The sequence below is a fragment of the Dasypus novemcinctus genome, chromosome 17 (assembly GCF_030445035.2).
Source record: "Dasypus novemcinctus isolate mDasNov1 chromosome 17, mDasNov1.1.hap2, whole genome shotgun sequence".
Lineage (NCBI taxonomy): Eukaryota > Metazoa > Chordata > Mammalia > Cingulata > Dasypodidae > Dasypus > Dasypus novemcinctus.
Window position 1 is genome coordinate 86,092,827 of NC_080689.1, and position 18,408 is coordinate 86,111,234.

The 18,408-nt window shown below is 38.6% G+C and overlaps 1 gene segment (V, D, J or C); it reads left to right on the plus strand.

The window, feature by feature from the left end:
* The first annotated feature begins 16,229 nt into the window (after positions 1-16,229).
* LOC131273795 (immunoglobulin kappa variable 1-39-like) lies at positions 16,230-16,604 on the plus strand. The segment is given in 1 exon segment: positions 16,230-16,604. A coding segment is annotated over 1 exon segment (375 nt).
* Positions 16,605-18,408: the final 1,804 nt, after the last annotated feature.

The window sequence follows — 18,408 nt, forward strand, 5'->3', positions numbered from 1 at the left end:
AATGTACACTATGGAGGTTGTAATAATCAGAGGACATTATCTTACCTGTAACAAATATCCCGCCACTGTGTGGTGTGTTGCTAGAGGGATGTTGTTTGGGAATTCTCCACATGTGCATGATTGTATTTTAAGATTATAACTTCTGTCATAAAAATATATTTAAAAAATAACAACACTGTGGTTTTGGGGAAAATACACCAAATATAAGATAATGACTATAATTAGTAATAAGATTTTTACAATATTCGCTCTTAATGTGACACAAGCATCTCATAAAAACGCAAGGTGTTTGTGGTGGGCCAATGTATGGGCCTCCTTTATGATGTTATGCATGTTTGCTTTCTAAGTGCACAACTTTTACTATACATTTATTGTTTATGTACCTTCATATATAAATGATACAAATATAATAATAATAGTAGGGTGGGTTGAGGGAAAATACTTTGATTAGTAGTAATATATTGACAATGCTCTTTAATAACTACTTAAAAATGTCTAACAACAGTGCAAGTTTCTGGTTGTAGGGTGAGGTACTAGAGTCCTGTATGATGTTTTATATTTGTTTTGTAGGTTCACAGTTATTACTATACACATATTGTTTACGTAAGTTTATGCATGAGCAATATACTTCAATAAGGTAAAAAATGTGCATAACCTGAAAACAATTTCATAGACTGAAATAACTGTTGACTTAATGTTGCCTGTTCATTCAACAGGAACTTTTAAGTGGCATTTTTTTTGCTTGACTCAGAGAGACTTTGCTACAAAGCAGTATAAAAATCCAAAATTTGGAATATTTGAGTTCCTGGCAGAGCTGCATGGAAGTTTCCCTGAAGTCTATAAGATAAGACAAGCTAGGATCAATTCAATCTAAAATTTGATTAAAAAGATAGGTTGAAATCTACTTGCGTAGCTATAGACATTCTTCTTAAAGTCAGTAAAAAATGTCCATTAAGCAACTATTGCTTGTATAATGGATGATGTATGTGTGGTAGGTTAAATTAGTGTAACAACACTGAATTATATATCTTTTTATTTTATATTAGAAAAAATAAGTGAAATATTATTTAGAATTTAATACCTGATATGAAGGAGTATCAGGTATTAAATGTGCACGTCTTCTCTCCATTTCACATATCATTAGACAAGAGGGTCCCCCATGGATCTTTCCAGGATATTCCCATCTTTGTTCCTCATTTCTGCTCCTTGTTTGAAGTGATCCCTATGCACATACCTAATGTCTTTCCACTTGCAAAAGTTGTCAAATCTCCATTGACTTTATCTTCAGTTCATTCTTTCTTTACAGTTGATAAATTAATGTTAGCATCTTTTGCTTCTAGACATATGGAATATTACCCAAATCATAATTCCTATTTCCTTTTTACTTAACAGTTATTTTTTCACTTCCCCATTTTCCCTTTCTTCCGCAGTTTATATAGGTAGCAAGATGAAACTGGGACATGGCGTGAACACTTTGCTTGGAAATCTCCTAGGCTAAGTGTAGAAATTTATTGATTTTGAGTTCTGCTTTTCACACAAAAAAACTCTCAGACAAAATTCAACAATGTTCTTTTATATAAAAGAATTGTCATCTTTCCCTTTTAAAGTAACAGTTCATCATTTCCTCTGAGCCCACAAAAGAAGCAAATGTCTATATTTCTATTTGAGAAAATCTAGGCTTTATCAGGTCTCAAAATTCTTCCAGTCTTTACCCATAAGACATTTTCAATGTCACGTCCACATATTTGGTATTTGTTATGGAACCACCCATGCTTGGTAATAAAATCCGTCAGGATTCCACCATAGAAATAGAACATAAGACCTATATTAAGAGCCTTATTGCAATGAATAATTTGATTGTTGTGGTTGATTTATTCAGTCCTCAAGCCTCTTAATTCCTGTCTTTACTGTCTTAATACCACTTGTTTTCTATTTGTTGTCAAATGTCCCTCCTGTAAGAATATATGTGATAGCATTGGGGGTCCGGGGTTTTGATCCAGGCAATTCTCCCATCTGAGGTTTAAACTTAATCACATCTGCAGAGATTTTACATATGAGGAAACTCATATAGGTTCCCAGGATTAGGATTGTTTTATAGGATCTCCTTCAGATGACTACAAACACACAGAAATATATCTTCAGACCTCATGAGTCCTCTAGGATCTTCTCCTTGACCAATGCAGTGTGACCGTTTCTATGACATTGGCTATCTTGGTTTCTGGGACTATCCCTCATGAGTTATTGTGATTTTTTTAATCTCTCAGTTCAGTCATCTTGTAAGTTGCTGATAATTAGTCTGGGGGAGAGAATGGTTGGAGGCATGGTTAGGGCTTGAGGGATGAGATGATGGAAAATGTTGAATATGAAGAGGCCCTTTGGTAAAGGAGTTACTTTTCCAAGTACCTTTCTTCATTCTCTATTTTTGCAGAGGTCAATGGATTCCTTCCCTAAGATGTCTGTAATTAGTTCACTACTGCATTGAGTAAAAACCTAACAAGATTTGGGTTATGTAGTCAGTTGATTGCATCTACAGCTGACTGCAACTACAATCAGTGAAACATTTCCCTCAGCATTGTAGGGAGTCTTTTTATCCAATTCGATGGTGGCCTCAAGAAAAAAAAAAACTACAAGCAAAAACATAGGTAAATGAGCACTGGTTTCAAATTTCAATTCTGTCCCTAAATGACCAGATCATGTCCTTCACTTGCTGTCCTTCGGTTTTCCAATGAATAAATGAGAACTTTCATTTCTAAGCTTCTTTCTCCCTCTAAGAGTGTCTGATGCTTTGTCCCCAAATATTAGAATCCATGAGTAATAACTATTGAGGGGCCGGCACTCTGTTTTAGAATTTGGGCTCTTGATCAGGCTGCCTGAGTCTGAATCCTGATTTCTGGATTTAAAAATTGTGTGACTTTTTTTGTGGTATTTACTCTCTCTAAGTCCTAGTTTCCTTATCTATATAATGAGGGTAATCCAATCTGCCCCTTTGGGGCTTTTGGAGGATCCACTGATATGATGCTTGCCAATGTCTGGGACATTGCATCCCTTTACTATTATCATAAAGTATTAAAAAAAACCTGTTGCAAGTTGGCATTTGTTGAACCATCAGCTGTATCACAGGTCTCCTCTGTTCTCATTTTATTTCTTATCTCGATTATCAACATTTTATTACTGTGACATAGGCCATGGATTGTTTCTCATTTGCTTCCACAGTGAACCCATGGTAAAATAAAAGCTTGTTTATTTTCTTGAGAAAGACTCTTAGAGAGGGAAGATGCTTATTCACCATCTAGTCTGATCCTTTTATTAGTTAGTATTTGGTTTAAGTCATGGTTCTACTGCTCAGGAGTTTTGTAGTCCTGACACATGACATCACCATTTTAAGCACATGACATCACCATTTTAGCCTTAGTCTCCTCATTTGGGAAGCAGGGCACGTGACAGTACCAGCTAATGTCAGTTCCCTGCTCTCTTCTGCCTCCCTGGCTCCATTGTCCTCTCCTTTCCTTCAACCCTGTCCAGACTTTGCACAGAGAACCTTGCTAGCATCAGGGATACAGAAGATTAGGGCCAGAGTTGGGAGATAGAACCTTCTCTTAAAGAGATAAATTGTCACATGAGATGCCACATGGCAGGGGTAGAAAGGACTAGTTGACACCTGAGAAGAGATGGGTCAGTAAATGGAGGGGAGGAAGGCTGAGAGGAGCTGGGGAAAGAGAGAGGGGGAAGGAGAAAGGGAAGCCATTGCTTACCTGGGAATGAGGAATGGAGAAGAAGAAGGGACAGAGGAGAGGGAGGGTGGAGGGTGTGGGGAGAAAGGAAAGCAGGTTTCATAGGGGGTGTCTGCTGGGGTGTCCATGGGGTATTTTCACTTCATTTAGATCTTTCCCTAAATGTTACCTTCTCACTGACACCTTTCCTGAACTTCCTAAACCTATAAACCTGCTCCAGCACCTCTGCCTTCCTCCCACCCTTAATTTTCTTTTTGTACATATCATTATCTAACATAGTACATTTTGTGCTTATTAATACTGTTTATTATTTTTCTCCCCCACTAGACTAGAGGCTCCGTGAGGGCAGGAAGCTCTACCTGTTTGGTATTCTCAGCATCTAACACAGCATCTGGTATACTTCAGGCATTCAATAAATGCTTGTTAAATGAGGGAGTAACGGGGTTCAAGTCCACGGACTATTGGTCATAAATTTTCTGTTTCCCACACTGCCTTTCCCATCTGATGCTGTTGTCTGAAGGGACTAGTTCAGTTTCTTGCGTGTATCTTGATTGTGGAATTAAATTGTAAGAGCATTAATGGCAAGGAGCATGAAACTGGTCTCATACTGTTTTATATTCCCCACTATTGCTAGCATTGGGAGGGGCAGGTAGAAGCTGCTAACCTCCTTTTAGCTCCCTACATCATATGTCATGTCCAGTAAATATGTGAGCTTGTGTAGGTATGTGAGAAGTTAGGTATGCAAAATATTTCACACCTTTTCAAAAAGTTATTTTTTTAATTTTTAAAGATTTAGATTACATAAATGGTACATAAAAAATATAGAAGATTCCCATATGCTCCAGTCCCTTCTCCTCCCACATTTTCCCAAATTTACATCTTTCCTTAGTGTGATACAGTTGTTACAATTAAAGAACACATATTGAAGCACTGCTACTAACCATGGACTATAGTTTATATTAGAGTTTATATTCTGCTCTGCTCAATTTTATAGATTATGACAAAATGTATAATGGCCTATATCATTCATTGCATTGTCATGTGGGAGAATTCCAATGTCCTGAAAATGCCCCCATGTTACACCTATTCTTCCCTCTCCTTCCCTCAAAACCTCATGCATTTCACATCTTACAATAATTTGAATCTAAGTATATTTGTATTCCTGGGCAATTGTGTTATTATAGCTTACATTCTTGTAATTTCTATGCCTGTACTTGTGAGAAAATGTATTGAGAAATTTTTTTGAGGGTTAATTGATTAGAAGGAGATAGAGTGGTAAAGAGGAATCAAGAGAAAACTAGATGTCAGGACACAGGAGCCCAGGTGTTTAGCAGCTGAACAATCTGAAGCAGGCATCCCTCTGCCAGTGTTTTCATCTGTATGAGGGGATTGGACTGGAAAGAATCTTTTCACTGATAATTACTCTAACCTTTGCTAATGTGTTGGGTGTGAGCCCAGGGAATCTCATCTCATTTTCACATGGGGCAAATTAATATCAAATTCAAAATATTTTTGTGTAAAGCCTTGGATATGTGTGGTAGTTTAGCATTATCTAGACAGCCCCGCTGCATAGAAATATAATGAGAACCACATATATATCTAAAAAAATTTCCGGGAGTCACATTATAAATGTAAAAAGAAAGCTGTGAAATTAATTCTCATAACTTATTTGATTTACCTAATATATCTAAAATATTACCATTTGAACATCTAATCAATATAAAATTATTAATCAAGTATTTCATACATATAATTCTGTACTAAGTTTTCCAATTTGATGTGTTTTTACACTTACAGCAAGTCTCAGTATGGACTAGCCTCATCTCCAGGCTCAGTAGCCACGTGTGGCCAGTGACAGCTGTACTGAAGACAGAGAGGAACAGCAAGCTTCAAATATTTTGGAGCTTGAAAGATTTATGACTGTGAAGAATGGGCTCAAGGAGCCCTGGAAGGAAGTCAAACAATAGGCAGATTGAGCTACTCCTGTTACGTACAGTGATTGACATTTTTAGCAACCTGAGTATCTAGTAGGCCAGCTGCTTAGCACTTTACATGAATTTTTTCACTTAATCCTCACATCAATCTTACTAAGTCATATTCCTCCCCTTACATATGAGAAAAAAGAGGCATAAAATTCAAGTAATTTCCTATTATGACTTGTGAGCATATTTTCCGGGCAATTACATGCAGACAGTGATGTGGGAAAAGGAGCTCAATAGTTTATCCACTGAGTCTTTCCAGGCTTAAATCTCGGCTGCCTTGACCCCTGGTGGTAATTCACCTGTGCTCGCCCATGGGGATGGGGCCTCGGAGCTCAGGGCCCGTGTCCTGGCAACCCAGACTTACGTCCTCCAGTGGCCGCTCCGTCAAAAATTTAGTTTAGTAAAATGTTAGGTCCCACCTCGTTAGCCTTTATAAACCCTCCTCTTCCTCCCCAAGCCCCGGAGCAGCCTAAGTGGCTCCTTCTATGGGAAGATGAGAAGGCCTGACCTACACGTGCTCTCACTGGGAGCCAGGATTTCAATAAAGAACAAATAAAATTGTTAGGTGGGAGGGGCACAGATTGAAAAGCTAGGACTGGGAATTGTCAATGCCTGGAACAGGCATGCTATAAAAAGACAAACAACAAACAAGCATCTCTGCTTTCCCTTTTCACTTCCTATTTTATTTCTTTTCCTCTGATGAGTTAATTTTTGCTTCTTTTTCCTCCATCTTCTAGCCCTCTTCTGCAATTTCTTTGTCTCCATCTTCCTTTACCTGTTTTTTTAAATTTTTTAAGGAGGAACCAGGGATCTTACTTGGGAGGGAGGCGCTCATCCACCAGCAAATCTGCCCCCTTACTGTTCTTTTCCATTTCTTTACTCGTCATCTGTACTCCATTTCCCCATTTCTTCAAAATACTACGTTTCACTCATGGAATTGTTTTGCGTCTTTTGGGCGGGAACATGTTAGCATCAACATGAAAAATCTTGGAATATTCTAAAAACCTCCTTTTATAGAAAAAGTATTAAAAATAGAAGCTACACTCCAGTTTTGAAACCAGAGAGGATCCCATCCCGAGGCCTGGACGTCAGAGTTGGAAAAGGATCTCAAGGTCCCCAAACGGGCTCTTGGTCTTGCAGACCAGCTGAGGGGGGGGATGTGGGGAAGTGCTGCACTCAGGGGTGCTGGGGCGGTGGGCGTGGCCTAAAGCGGGGACAGGTGGGGTGATGGGTGAGCAGCTGACTGCCCCAGGCTCAGGAGACTCAACTTTGTTATTATTATAAAACTTCCTCCAGCTACAGGAAGTCTTAGCTCCTCGCACTGTGTCTTAGTTTATGTGCAGTCCACATGCTCTTTCCTGATGTCCAGACATCTTTGCTCCCGACAGTTGATGACCTCTGCCCATGGGTGGGTCTCCCCGTCTCAGGAGGAGTCGCTGCTTCCCACTCGCTACAAGCAGAGTGTGGAGACGCTCTCTCTGCCCTGAGAGGGACAGCAGCCCTGCCTGATGGGGCGTGCCAGGGCAGGGCCTTCCTAGTTTCCTTGCCAGAGATCCTTCCCTCATTCTTGCTTTCTTTCTTATTCCCCTCTTCTCCCTTCCCTTTCCCGTTCCTCTTTAATTTCTTCTCTTTCCTTTTCCTCCTCGTTTTCGCCTTCCCCCTCACTTCTCTCTTGCAGGTACCACCACGCATGCTCAGAGCTGTCTGCACTCAATAGGCTGCACCCACTGGGCTTTCAGAGGTGCCAGGGTGTGAGCTCCTCACCTGCCATCGCTTTTAATCTTCACAGTTATTTTTAACCTATGAGGTGGTGACTATCGTTATCTGCATTCTAAGGGAGACAACGTGAGTCCCAGGTCGGTGAAGAACCTTTCTCAGAGTCCCACAGCCTGTAAATGGCAGAGTTCTGACCCAGGATTCATCTGTTTCAGCAGCTGAGAGAAGGCGTGTATACACCCGATGGCAGGTGTCTTCAGGCTTTTTAGAATTCTACTTAGCACAATGTTAACACAAATATTGACTGAGTCTATTGGATTTTTGGCATTGAGGTACATTTGGAAAATTTCACTTTTTAAATTCATTAGATGACTTTAGAGAAGGAGAGGACAGAAAATCTAGTTTCCCAGCTGCACTGAAACCACAGTGGCTTCCACAGTTTCTGCATCCTTGGAGTGTTATTGCTTCTAAAATGAAAAATTAATTTTAACTCTTGTTCCATGAATTCTCCAGCACTTAAAATAAATGTCATAATTTCATCCCATTAATGTTCCCCTCAGATCAGACCCCTGTCTGCTTTCACACACACTTTCATCAATCTTCCTTAAAAACATCCAGGATCGTCTTTTCCCAAGTCCTGCTTATTTTCTGAAGTGCTCTTCCCTGTGCTTGGAATGTGAGCCCCTCCTCTATTCATGCATGGGCCAACAGTTCCCCCTCAAAGAGGACATTTCCATATCCCACATGTTAGGTGGACCCCTCTGAGCCAGTTACTCTACAGGACACATCCTCTTTTATCATGGTTACTTCATATTTTTGAATGTGTGTAAGCATGGAAAGGAGAATATATTGCATTGAAAAAGGAAACCTATAATTACTACTAGAATTGAAGTCAACAAGCAAAGTTAAGAATGTGTATTCAGTGTAACTTCATGGGATAGAGGGCAAAATGATTTAGGTGGTGTTCCCTCCTCTTCAATTTTTTGGAAAAGTTTGAGTGGGACTGGTATTAATTCTTTCTGACATAATTGATAGAATTCCCCTGTGAAGCCATCTGGTCCAGGAGTTTTCTTGGTGGGAGGCTTTTGGTGACTGATTCAGCTCTTGACTTATAATTTATCTCTTGAGATTTTCCATTTCCTGTAGGGTCAGTGTAGGTCATTTGTGTGTTTCTAAGAATTTTTCCATTTCATCCAAGTTGTCTAATTTATAAGCATTAACTTGTTCATAGTATCCTCTTATCATCCTTTTTATTTTTGTGGAATCAGTAGTAATGGATCCCCCTTCATTTCTGATTTTATTTACTTTAATCTCCTCTCTTTATAACTTTGTTAGCCTAATTAAGTGTTTGTCAATTTTGTTGATCTTGAGGAACTAACTTTTGGTTTTGTTAATTCTCTTTATTTTTTTTCTTCCCAATTTCATTTATTTCTGCTCTAATCTTTGTCTGTCTTTTCTTCTGCTTGCTTTGATGTAGTGGTCTATCATTTTTCTAGTACCTCTGTGTGTGTAATTAGGTCTTTGATTTTAGTTCTTCTTATTTACTGTAGGCATTTAGGAGTATAAATTCTCTCTCAACACTGCCTACATTATATCTCATAAGTTTGGTATGTTGTGTTCTCATTTTTATTCATTTCAAAATATTTACTAATTTCCCTGTAGTTTCTTCTTTGACCTAGTGATTTTTCAGGAAACTGTTATTTAGCTTCTCTATATTTGTGGATTTTCCAGTACTCTGCCTGTTTTTGATTTCCAACTTTATTACATTCTTTTCAGAGAAGTTTCTTTGTATAACTTCAGGTTTTTCTATTTATTGAAACTTGTTCTGTCATCAACATGTGGTGTATCCTGGAGAATGATCCATGACCACTTGAGAAGAATGTATATCCTGCTGTTTTGGGGTGCAATCTTTTATATATGTCTGTAAGGTCTAGTTCATTTATCACATTATTCAAGTTCTCAGTTTCATTTTTAATTCTCTGTCTAGATATATCAATTGATTCAAACGGTATATTGAAGTCTCCAACCATTATTGTCGAGGTGCCTATTTTTTCTCTTCAGTTTTGTGAGCTTTTGCCTGGTGTATTTTGGGGCACTGTGGTTAGGTACATAAATGTTTATGACTGGTATTTCTTGGTGGATTGACAGTTCTATTAATTTATAGTGACCTTCTTTGCCTCTTCTAACAGCTTTTAACTTAATGTGTATTTTGTCTGATATTAGTGTAGCCAATACCAGCTCTTTTTGATTACTCTTTGTGTAGATTATCTCTTTCCATGCTGTCACTTCCAACCTATCTGCCACAGTGGTCTAAGCTGAGTCTGTTGTAAACGATATATAGTTGGATCATACGTTATAATGTAATTTGCCAATGTCTATCTTTTTATTGGGGAAATTTAATCCACTAATAGTCAGTGTTATTACTGGAAAGGTAATACTTGCTTCAGTCATTTTGCCCTTTGGATACATATGTCATATCTTTTTTGTTTTTCTTTTCCTTTATTGTAGCCTCCTTTTCTTTATAGTTGATCAGTTATGATGCATCTGACTAATCCCCTTTCCATTTTTCTTTCTGTTCTTTTTTAAAATAATATACCAAATGTACAGTATAGACAATTGTTAGTGGTAATCGTTTCACGATGCTATCTCATAATTTGTAACAAATTTTCCACAGCATGTAGTGTATTGGTGGAGTGGTATTGTATGGGAATTGCACACATGTGCATGATTGCTTTGTAAGTTCACAACATCTCTAATAAAAATATATTAAAATATTTTCTATTGTTGGGATTTGTTACAAAACCTATATCCATAATTTGATAAGATATCAAGTAAATTTCAATAGCATACACATTTTCTGTTCTTGTATCTATTTCCCTTCTTTATTATTGCTCTTATTCTGCATTGCCTCTTTATATTTGCATATCCAATATCACAGAATATGACTTATTTTTGTTCAGTTGTATTGTGACTCATAGGAATGAGAGTAGAGTTGTATATTGAGGATATAGTACTAATGTAGTATATTGAAGCTATAGTACTAATGGATGCTGAATTTACAGTTTTAGTTACCTCTACTGAAGAGCTTCACTTCTTCACCCTAATCCCAGTCACTCTCTTTTCATTTCAACCTGAAGAATTCCTTTTAGTGATTTTTTATTATCTTTTTTTAAAAAAAGATACATCGATCACCCAAAGTGTCACATTAAAGAAATATAAGTATATCCCACTCCCCACAATTCCCCACTACTCCTACACTGAAAACTTCTTTCATTAGTGTGGTACATTCATTGAACTTGATGAGTACATTATTGAGCACTGATACACAGCATGGATTATAGTCTATGTTGTAGTTTACACTCTCTCCCTGTCCATTGAGTGGGTTATGACAGGATACGTAATACCCTGCATCTGTCCCTGCAATATCATTGAGGACAACTCCAAGTCCCAAAAATGCCCCAACATCACACCTATTTTTCCCTCTCCCTGCCTTCAGCAACTCCTGTGGCCACTGTCTCCACATCAATGATATAACTTTTCCCATGCTAGAGTTACAGTAATTCTATAGGAGAATACCAGTAAGTCCACTCAATACTTACATTATTCCTCCATCCTGAGGACCCTGGGATGGCAATGTGCACTCTACCTCTAAATTGAGAGGAGGCTTAGAGGCCACATGTTCTTTAGAAATTCTTTTAGGAAGATATTTTCTTGATGAACACACTCAGTTTCTATTCATTTGTGAATATTTTAAACTGTCTCCTTTTTGAAGGCACTTTAACTGGAGAAAGACTTTGGCTGAAAGGGGTTCTCTATCAGTACCATTGCCTTCTCAGCTTCATGCCATTGCCTTCTCAGCTTCATGATTTCTGATGAGGGAATCAGTACTTAGTCTTACTGAAGATACCGTTATGAGACAAATTGCTTTTCTCTTGCTGCTTTCAAAATTCTCTCTTTATCCATAGCTTTTGACATTCTGATTAGTATGTGTCTTGTAGTATGTTTCTTAGTGTTTTTTTTTTCTGTTTAGAGTATGTTGCACTTCTTGGACATGTATTTTTATGTCTTTCATAAGACTTGGGAAATTTTCATCCAATATTTCCTCAAATATTTTTTCTGCCCCTTTTCCATCCTCTACTCCTGGGACACCCTTGATCCATATGTTTGTATACATCATGTTGTGTTTCAAGTCCCAAAGACACTGCTCAATTTTTTAAATTTTTACTTCGTGTGCTTCTACCTGTATGATTTTTTGTCCTCTCTTCTAGTTTTCTGATTCTTTCTTCCTTCTATTAAAAGGTGCTATTGTATGCCTTCAGTGTATTTTGAATCTCATTTATAGTGGATTTCTTCACTGTAATATTTTGTGTTTCTTTGTATACTCACAAATTATTCTTTATATTCATAATTTATCCTAATACTCTATATCCACTATTACTTTATATTTTATCCATGTTTTCCTTCATTTTGACTTAATTTAGTAGATTTGTTTGAAATTCTTTGAGTAGTTGGTCACAAGCCTGTGTATCCTCTGGAATTTAAATTGCTTCCTTGACTGAGCCATATATTTCTTTTTCTTAGGATGGATTGTTATTATTTTTGCTGAAGTCTGGGCATCAGCTTCTTTGATGTGTTAACTCTGAAGCTCAGTTTCCCTTATTGCATAAGGGATATGGTAGTTTTGCATTGTGTAAAGGTTATTCTGATGCTTGGTCCAATGTATTCTAATCCTTTACAGTACCCTGTGTTCAACTGTTCAGATTTTGCCAGTTCTTTTGCACTTTATTATTTCCCTAGATTATGTGGTACAATTTTGAAGATGGCCCTTTAGCATGCAATTGCTTCACCTCCAGGAGAAAGCTTCCTTTCCTCTGTTTATTCCCTTGGAATCTTACTCTTTTCTGTTTTTGCACAGAATTTTCTCTAATTTCCCATGATTTGTTTAAGTTCTCTCCCTTACTCATTGCCCCCTTTTCATTACACTTTTTAGTTCTAGGACCCATCCACTGGGGCCAGTTAGCATCAATCAGGAAGGTCAGTTTTGTCTTTACATGATTTCACAAAAAGATCCTTCCTGACTTAAGTACATGAACTCCTTGCCAACAGTTCTGCAGCAGTCTCGTTTTACCCTGTGACTCTCCTCAGCTGCTAGTGTTCTGTTCTGGGTCCCTTTAGATTTGGGGCCCTTTACTTGGATATATGTAGGGTTCTAACTCACTGCTGTGAGTGGCTCTGTGGTCTTTATTCATGTTAGGAGGGCCTGAGGCCAAGCTACCCCTCTGTGACTCTTAAGTTTTGTAGAACCAAGTCATGGGGAGGAGTTCTGGACTACTGGATATGAACTGCAGGGAGATGTGAGGTCAAGAGACTTTTCCAAATGATATTTGTGAACATCAGTCCTCCCCAGGATGGGGGTGCACCTTCCCACTCATTGTATGGCTCTCCACCCAGTGATATAACACATTATGACAAACAAGATGAGCACACACACAATCCTAGAAGCTTGCCCCTGTGCCAGATGCCCCCTTAAGAACTTTAAACAGGTAATCCTTTCTTATATTCTGAAGAATTTTCTCAACATTATAATTTCAACCACATACCCGACAATCTATGATGTTCAACTGTTCCCCCCAACCCTCCCTGCAATTCCCTGGGCCATCTTGAATAAAAGGGGGAAATGGTAAAGACAAATGTGTTTATATGGTTAAGAGTCTTCAAAAAAGAGTTGGGAGGTCATCAGAGGGGTCACACTTAACATTCACCTCAGCAGGATCCCAGAGACAGCAAAGTAGATACAACACAGGTACTGGTACTGCTGAGGGCTACGGAGACACATAGGTTCAATGGTCATGGTAGTTGGCTCTGGAGTTCAGAGCCTTGTCAGTTGGCCCCACTTTGGAATTTGTGTTCCTGAGTGCGATGGACTTGGCCTCAGATATGACCTCTCTCTATATGCCTCTTCTGTCACTTTTACTGAACCTGTGGTTGGCACTGATGTTGGTGTATACCCAGGAGACTTGAATCTCTGGACTGACCATGTGCCAGCTGGGCCCTGAGCCTCAGGAGAGTAGCAACTCCTACTCTGTGGTTTGTTGGGCTTACATAGGTTAGCTAACAGGGAGGTGAAGATGGTCAATCACCACACCAGGGAACCGAGAGGGCCTACAGCTAAAGGAAGGAGAATCACATGAATCAAAACATGTGGGATCTAATCCCTCTCTTGACTTAGAAGTGTAGTGGACACCACAATCCCAGGGTCTACAGGATGGAGGAATAAAATTTGGATTAGAGTGGACTTACTGGTATTCTACTATAGAATTATTGTGACTAGTAATGGAAGAAACTGTAGCATAGATGTGAAGAAATTGGCCACGGTATTTGCTAAGGGCAGGGAGAGAGAAGGAGAGATGTGATGAGGGGGCATTTTTGGGATTTGGAGTTGTCCTAAATGATATTGCGGGGACACATGCTGGACATTATATATTCTGTCATATCCCACTGGATATACTGGGGGAGAGTGTAAATTACAATGTAAACTATAATCCATGCAGTACAGCAGTGCTCCAAGATGTATTCACCAAATGCAATGAATGTGCCAAAATGGTGAAAGAGGTTGCTGATGTGGGAGGAGTGGGGGGTTAGGTGTGGGGTATGTGGGAACCTCTTATATTTTTAATGTAACATTTTTTGTTATCTATGTATCTTCAAAATTACAATAAAAAATAATTGCTCAAGAAGAAATGCAGCATGTATATTGTTGATAATTTTCTTAAAAACACTTAAAAATAGAAGAAATTAGTATATATTGTTAGTTTTATAAAGAATAAGTATTCAATATTGTTGGAATAATTTATATTTTATATTAACATGTTTACATATTTGTTATATGATATAGAATAAATACTGTTTAAAATATAGCATATAGTAATTTATATGATAAATTAACAGTAGTTATATGATTAAATTAACAGTAGTTTTCTATAGAAATAAAATGATATTTGCATGTTTATGGAAATGATGCAAAGAGAGGGGAACATTGACAGTTCAGGAAGAGAAGGGTGGACATAATGAGCAATATCCTTAAGCAGAAGAGAGGATGGGGTCTGAGGGTCTGGCCTCACATAGGAGGGCTGCCCGCTCATCTACAATAACTGGAAGAAAGGCTGAGCAGGGGGACTTACGCATCCCTGGATCACAGGATATGTGGGAGGGACTTCTGAATTTATTCCTCTTTTTTTAACATTTAAAAATTTTATTCATTTATTTTTTCTTTAGTTAGGCCAGTAATTTATTCAGGTATGGAAGGAAGAGAAATGAGAGAAAATAACAGACCATGGGTCCCAGGTAGGAAGTAACGGGCTGAAAAGTGATAAAGTGGGCTAATTTATAGATTACAGTTTCCCATTATGGATTATAAATGCCCAGGTTTGACTTGCAAGTTGATCCATGTGGGGGACATAGTGAGAGCAGGGCACAGAAGGCAGGAACAGGGCAGGACAGGCACTGCAACAGGGCATAGGCATGGTAGCAAGAGATCTGCCTGCTTTTTAAACCATTAATTATTCCACCCCTTTGCTAATGGCAGGGCAGGAGTTCCAGCTGTTTGCTGTTTTGATTGATTACCCCATCCATCAATTCCCCAGGAAGTCCCAATTATAAAGTCCTTGGGGAGTATCAGGGCTTCTCCTGGCTTCTGTAGGAAATCTCGTTCTAGTGGCAGAATCTTGTGTGTGGGGGGGGGGTCTTCCAGCAGCCCCCTTGGGGTTGTTGATGTCCATGGGAGTCTCTGCCAGATTCCAGATCCATCTATCCATTCCCTGTCTTACTAGCCAGCTTCATTCCTCCCTCAGTGAGTTTACTCCTTTATTCTTAATGGACTTCTTCCTCTTATTGCTTCTTTTTACACAGGAAACAGGAAATAAGGCAATTGCATTGTAGTTAGGATAGGGAAGAGATGTTAGAAATTGAAAGATAATAAAAAGAAAGAGTAGAAGGTGCAGAGTCTAGGGAAATGAAGAATGATTGTGAGGGAATATTCAGTGCCCTTATGAGCTAAGTGGTCATGAATTTGTGGAATGTGGGAGAGTGTGGGTTATGATGTGGACCATTGACCATGACGTGCAGCCATGCTCAGAGATATATTCACCAAATGCAATGAATGTCTCGTGATGATGGGGGAGATTACTGTTATGGAGGGAGGAGTGGGGTGAGGGGGGTGGGGGTTATATGGGGACCTTCTATTTTTTTAATGTAATATTAAAAAAATAAAGACAAAATATATTTAACTTGAAAAGCTCTTCATTAGGTCTGATAGTTGCTTGTAATTTTAGAGATTCTAAGTTTATATTAAAGCTTCTGAGTTGTGACAAATTTAGACTCTCTGTGATGTTATCTTTAACTCTTATTTCCACTGCATAGTCCACCACTCCCTACCCATACAATTTTCTCCACGTGCACTGATTGCTTTGCATAGGCTCCTCCAAGCCAGGACAGCTGCTCAGATTCTATAAATGAGCACTTTGAAACGTGCAATGAGCAGCATCATGCAGGCAGAGCAGCAAGATGATCACAAAGATGCAGGTTCTCATGTCCCTGTTCCTCTGATCTCTGGTGAGAAATTTAAAAGTGCCTCAATGCCTTCAGAATAATATCTTTGAAGAATTGAGAAATGATTTTAAAATGCAAAAGACTTAATGCCTCTTTCCAAAATGACCCAATTATGTGCTGTTTTTTAATTAGAGACCATTAGAAAGCACATTTTAAATGATGCGTTTAATCTGTCTATGATAAAGTGGTAGGAATGTGTGTCACTGTCCATTCTGATGCGGGATCCAGTGGTGACATTGAGATGATCCAGTCTCCAGCCTCCATGGCTGTGTCTCCAGGAGACACCATCAGCATTAGCTGCAAGTCCAGTCAGAGTGTGAGCAGAAATGTAGATTGGTACCAGCAGAAACCAGGTCATGCTCCTAAACTGCTCATCTATCATGCATCAACCTGGGTCTCTGGAGTCCCTGATCGATTCAGTGGCAGAGGTTCTGGAATAGATTTCATGTTCACCATCACCAAGCTGCAGGTAGGAGATGGAGGACATTATTACTGTCAGCAGGATAGCAGCCTTCCTCCCACAGAGCTTCAGCCTCCAGCACAAACCCCCTCCCCTGGCTGCCTGTAGGTGCTTCCTTGCTGGACCAGCTGGTTCCTCCCCCCACAGCTCTGAGCATGCACTCTTCCTCTACCTGCCCAAGATGCTGTGTCTCCTGACTCATTCCTTAGAGGGTTTGCAGTCCCAGGGCAACGTTAAGAACTTGGCCTTTTCTGGAACTCTTTGGGTGAGATGGTATTTATTTGCATCTTGTCTCTCTTTTTCTTTGTTAGTCTAGCTAGGGGGTTGTCAATTTTATTTTTCTTCTCAAAGAACCAGCTTTTGTTTATTTTCCATATTTTTTTTCAATTTCATTTATTTCTGATCTAATCTTTATTATTTCTTTCTTTTTGCTTGTTTGGGATTGGTTTCCTGTTATTTTACTAGTTTCTTAGTAAAACTAGTAAGGCATTTAGGGTTATAAATTTCCTTCTCAAGGTTGTCTTCTCCGAATCCCATAAGTTTTGATAGATTGTGTTTTCATTTTCATTTGTCTCATTATATTTACTGATTTCATTTGCAATTTCTCCCTTGACCTATTGATTATTTAGGAGTGCGTTGTTTAGCCTCTACAAATTTGCAAATTTACTTTTCTGCTGTCTATTATTTCCAGCTCCTATCCATTATGATTGGAGAAGGATCTTTATATAATTTCAATCTTTTAATATTTATTGAGAGCTGCATTGTGTCTCAATATGTGGTCTATCCTGGAGAAAGGTCCATGGGCACTTGAGAAAAAAAGTATAACACTCCTGAGTTTGGATGTAGTGTTCTGTATATGTCTATTAGTTCTAATTCGTACATCATATTGTGCAAATTCTTTGTTTCCTTGTTGATCTTCTGTCTAATTGTTCTGTCTAATGATATAAGTGGGGTTTGAACCCTCCAATGATTATTGTAGAGATGTCTGTTTCTCCCTTCAGGTTTCCCACAGTTTGTCTCATGTATTTTGGGTCATAGATATTTTTGTCTATTATATCGTCCTGAAGTATTGTCACTTTTCTTAATATATAATAACCTGTATCTCTTATGAATTTTTGCATTTAAAGTCTGTTTTGTTGATAATAATATAGCTACCACTGCTCATTCTCGTTACTATTTGCATGGAGTCTCTTTTTCCAAACTTGCACTTCCAGCTGGTTTGCATCCCTGGGTCTAAAGTGAGTTTCTTGTAAGCAGCATGTGAGCATATGGATGGTTCATGTTTCTTTATCCATTCTGTCAGCCTGTATCTTTTGATTGGGGAGTTTATTCCATTCACATTCAATGATATTACTGTAGATGGATTATTTACTTCCTCCATTTAATTCTTTGGTTTTCATAGGTCATATCTTATTTTGTCTGTCTTTTGCTCATTTGGTTACCCTTTCTGCTATTTTTCTTCTATGCTCTCCTCGAACCCTGTCTCTCCTCTCTTTTCCTTTCAGGTTCTAAGTCTTCCTTTAATATTTCCTGCAAAGGTGGATTCTTTTTTGCAAACTCTTTTAGTTTCTGAGTGTTTGTGAATATTTTATACTCACCTTCATATTAGAAGGATGGTTTCACTGGATCATGAATCTAAGCTGGCTTGTTTTCTCTTTCAGTGTATTAATTGTATCACACTGCTGTCTTCTTGCCTCCATGGTTCCTGAAGAGAAATCTGTGCTATGTCTTCCTGGACATGACTTGTACACAATAGCTTGCTTCTCCCTTGCTGCCCTGAGAATTTTCTCTTTATCTTTGACTTTTGAGTAGTATTTGTCTTGTGGTAAGTCTATTTGGATTTATTCTGACTGCAGTATGGTGTGCTTCTTGGACATGTAAGTTCATTTCTTTCAAGAGAGTTGGAAATTTT